The sequence below is a fragment of the Rosa chinensis genome, chromosome 7, assembly GCF_002994745.2.
Source record: "Rosa chinensis cultivar Old Blush chromosome 7, RchiOBHm-V2, whole genome shotgun sequence".
In the NCBI taxonomy this organism is placed as follows: domain Eukaryota; kingdom Viridiplantae; phylum Streptophyta; class Magnoliopsida; order Rosales; family Rosaceae; genus Rosa; species Rosa chinensis.
This window is the reverse complement of record NC_037094.1, coordinates 15,922,930-15,927,210: the sequence shown is the minus strand read 5'-3', so window position 1 is coordinate 15,927,210 and position 4,281 is coordinate 15,922,930. Positions and strand designations below refer to the sequence as shown.

General features: G+C 38.4%; 1 protein-coding gene and 1 long non-coding RNA gene across 3 annotated transcripts; both read right to left on the bottom strand.

Moving 5' to 3' along the window:
* Positions 1–215: 215 nt before the first annotated feature.
* On the bottom strand, positions 216–1,206 carry LOC112177482 (splicing factor U2af large subunit A). Of its 2 annotated transcripts, none has more exons than XM_040511812.1 (5): positions 1,168–1,206; positions 1,011–1,070; positions 759–819; positions 563–675; positions 216–458 (listed from the first exon to the last, which is right to left on the bottom strand). In XM_040511812.1, the coding sequence occupies exons 1-5, from the start codon at positions 1,189–1,191 to the stop codon at positions 231–233; spliced, it is 486 nt and encodes a 161-aa protein (XP_040367746.1). In that variant the 5' UTR covers positions 1,192–1,206; the 3' UTR covers positions 216–230. The 2 variants fall into 2 exon arrangements, with proteins under 2 accessions (XP_040367746.1, XP_024171539.1); XM_024315771.2 differs by having other exon boundaries at positions 1,180–1,206.
* Positions 1,207–2,008: 802 nt separating this feature from the next.
* LOC121050758 lies at positions 2,009–4,021 on the bottom strand. Its single transcript, XR_005803786.1, has 4 exons — positions 3,394–4,021; positions 2,927–3,312; positions 2,738–2,822; positions 2,009–2,228 (listed from the first exon to the last, which is right to left on the bottom strand). It is a non-coding gene; the product is annotated as an uncharacterized LOC121050758 (long non-coding RNA).
* Positions 4,022–4,281: the final 260 nt, after the last annotated feature.

Here is a 4,281-nt window from a genome sequence, read left to right as displayed (position 1 = left end):
GTTGAATCGAACAAACTATGAATTACTCAAGTTGTTCTTTAGCATACTTAAAGTTACAAAAGGTAGTTGAATCGTTGTCTGCATCTGCCCCATCTCCTCCTGAAATTGACAATTAACTCTAGTCAACAATATAGTCACAACTCACAAGTCGAGAGCATGAAGGTTGACCATCTGGTCGTGGACATGGAATGATGACGCTCACAAGTGAACTCTGGAATAATACCCACAGCTTATATATAGCCTTCGGTATACTCGAGCAACTCCTTGATTTGTACTTCTGTAAAGTAATAGGGTAGACCACCAACAAAAATGCGATCAGGTCCCTCAAGGCCACCAGCAGAACCTGGTGTCAGGCCGACATTAGCCAAGTTCAGATTTGGACTGGGCTGGCTTGGACCAAGTGTTGCAGCAAGAGATGGGTTGTAGTCACTAGGTCTCCTAACCTTAACAGGGGCACCCTATTTTGTTTCCCAAATAAAGTGAAAAAATACAGGTCAGTCCATGTAATATGCTCAGTAGAATGTCAGGGAAACATAAATCTCAAAAGAAAATATCAAAATACCTCGAAAATAATCCCATCCAAAGCCATTGCATTGCTGGCCTCTTCCACAGATCTCATCTCCACAAAGGCAAATTTTTTTTCATGGTTGATGTAAACATTAACAACAGCATCTCCTGCAAGAACAATAAGAATCAGGTAATCATCTATAGGGCAAAATACTTGCTTATATACACATCTAGTGAAAACATAAACATACCTGGGCCAGCAGTGTTCCCTCCAATAGCATGCATTACATGGCTGAAAAATGTAGCAACCGACTGCACATATCCAGAAGATGGTGTAAGCTTAAGCTCTTAAGCAAATAAAAAAAGTAACAAGTAAAGAAATCTCAAGAAAGAATGACCTCTAAAATGAATATCAAAGTATAATTTCTAAAATGATTATCAAAGTATAATTAATGCTTATGTAAATAAATAAAAACAATAAAAAGATTGGCAAAGAGGTGAACCTGTTCATTTGCTGTAGGGGGAAGCCCTCCAACATACACCCTCCGGGCATGCCTAGTAGCCTGATACCAACATGAGTAACAATTGATGTCAGAAAAAGTCCACATAAGTAGACAAGTAGTATATAGGAAATAGTTCATAAAGAACAGCAATTCTCACAATAATGCCAACCTGTTGAGTCATTGCCCATCAAGGAATGCTAACAAAAATAAAAGGAAGATAACCTCAGTTTGATTTATAAATGATGTACTAGCTAGACTCCAATGCCTAGGATAAGAACAGATGGGCTTCATAGCTGAAATGGACAAGCCATAATTTCAAGTCAACAACTTAACAAAAAAACAGATAAGAAAATGGGACAAACCATGGCTTGAGATCTTGAGCTTGCTACTGCATTGAATGAAATGTCCTTAAATGTTTGGGGAAGATTATCCCAACCAAGAATGCAAAATTTCAGAAAGGATCTGCTCAGGACACACCATGGGGAACCTGCAAATCAAGATTAAAATTTGATTACTAAAAATGCAAATCTAATATATACCTGATGATATTTTCGGATCTCTATTTCCTTGAATCACTTTTAGAGAATCAAACCCATACTCCAAATCTAGGCTCAGATTCTTCACACAATGAACTACTTTTCGTTAGAAAAAAAAAGTACAGTATATGAAGTAAAGACATTTCCAGAATGCAGTTTGTCAACTGCACTAACTATTGTGGTACAAACAAAGGTAAGTAAAATTATAACGAGCTCAAGCCTTTTGTCCTCTTCTTCTTTTGTTATTTGTTTTTTTCATGCTGGAAGTGATGAAGCTCACAACAATATTGCAGCTTAATAGAATCAGCACAAGCTCAATATGACTTTTAGATGAAGAGATTACGAACAAAAGCAACATCAGTGACAATTTTTTAACCAGCCACTCCGAGGCAGTTCCATAAAAGTAACCCACATCAAGGCAGATACAATAAGTACCAAAAAAGAAAATCCAATTAGCACCACCAATTGAAAACATCAAATTGGCTCAAAAAAGGCAAAGGCTTCAACTTTACACAATTAAATGCAAGAAAACGATCTGGGTATGAGCCAAAAGATTGAGAGAGCCATTCACCTTCATGGACTTGGGGGCTGAGGACGACTTGAATTATTGTCAGTTGCTATTTATCAAATATACCCACCTAAGTAAAGAGCCTGTGAAGACGTTCATATGTTTGATTCGTATCTGCAAAATAATTGTAAAAATTGGTAAGCAGAGACACGCCATGAAGAATGAAATGTCATATTTAAGCTCGAGTCTCTCAAATTGGCTGGAACTCCATAAGTATAGCATGATCGAAACAAGTTGATAATTCCTAAGAATTGGTTTTCCAGACATGAATTCGAGAATAACAATGCCAAAACCATACACATCATTTTAATTGTATTAGGATATATATCACTCTGAGTACTATGAAACATGCTAATACTCTTGGAGGTTAAGCATCATGTTTCCTCTGTATCTATGCAATAAAGAAAATTGCTACAGAAAATAGTAATCATCAAGACATGTATCCAATCCTACATCAGTACATGCATATCCAGATCATTCCAATTACGGCGGCAAGTCGGCAACTAGTCCAACTAAAGTACTAAACCAAGTAACTAACCCAATCCAACAAATAACCCAGATTCATTAAACTAAGGAATCACAAACAAATAACAAATAACCCAAATTCATCAAACAATCCATACCATTTTCGTTGGCAAGTTCCAACGCAAATAACTTGCCCTCATCATTCCTCTGATATCGATGGCACACAAAACAATCCTCGATCCACTGCTAAGTCAAAATCCACAAAATTGAATTCGACATCAATCATTAACCCTAAAATTTGCCCCAAATTGAATTGATTAAATTGAAGAAATTGAAATCATACTTACATTGAATTGATTGCCGCAAATTGAAGAATATGAGTAGAAGACGAAAAGAAGGACGGAGCCGACGGACTACGGATCTAAGGTTTGATCTTTCAGAGAAGTATAGAGAACGAGAGACTGAGAGGTTGTGAGAGTCTTCGTCAGGCAATCAAGTTTGGCTGGTTGGGACTTCGGGTGGGCTTGACAAAGCCAGCACTCAATTATCGGAAGAAAAAAAGAAGCATACATATAGATTTTTTTTTTTAGTCCAAAAGTTTCGGGTGGGCTTGAGTCCTCCCAAGGGTGTACTTGGATCCGCCCCTGGCGCCACCGTACCGGTGGGTTTCACGATATCGATACTAAATCTTGTCAACTATCCTAATCACTATTAGAGTGGTTTTACCAACACCCTGCATCAGATTTAGAATCATATATAAATCTTGTCAAAAATTGGAAGTTTATAGAGAGAGACAGAGTGGTTGCAAACTAACCGGAGGTCCAGTCACCAGCAAGCTTCAACTGAATAAGCTTCAACCCTCATCCTCCTTTTCCTCCTTATCTGAATCGACCACCGCTTCGAGATCAAGAAAACCCATATCGGAGAGCCTCTTTTTGCTCCGCTTACACTCCCACCGCCGCCACCACGATAGGGCGTTTTCATCGTCCTCCTCCTCCTCCTCCTCGGCCACGTCGTCAATGAAGCTCGATCTCCTCCGCTTGTCACCAAATCTCTCTCTTCAATGGCGGCCGAGGATCACTAGGTTAGGGTTTTGAGCTCGGTGAATGAAGCGTGAGAGAAAGAGGAGGAAGTGTCGCGTGAAAGAAATTGATCTAGATCTGAAGGAATAGTCGTATTTGTTTCTTTTTTTTTTAGTTATACAAGCGACGACGTGACTATACCGTCGCAATTGATGTCTAATTATGCGACGGTAATGTTATGTCTGTCGCAAAAATTCTTTAACATGCAACGGTAAAATAGCCGTAGCACATGTCGTCGCAAAAGTTGACTTTTTGCGACGGAAAACTTTTCCGTCGCAAATTTTCGAAGCAATTGAAGGTTTTTTTAGTAGTGAATGGATGAAGGAATATTTAGGAAAATGGAAAGGAAATGGAGAGACAAAGAAGATGGAATGGATGAAGGAATATGTTTTAGAGTGAGAAGAGAAGGTGTTTATATAGGGAAGAGAAAGAAGAGTGAAATTGGAAAAGATGGAGTAAATTAGTGTGAGTAATGATGGAGAAAACATGATGATTACACCCTAAAACATGGAATGTTTTTGGGTGATGATGATGGTGGATTAGTGTGAGAAATGATGGAGAAAACATGATGATTACACCATAAAACATGGAATGTTTTTGGGTGATGATGATGGTGGATT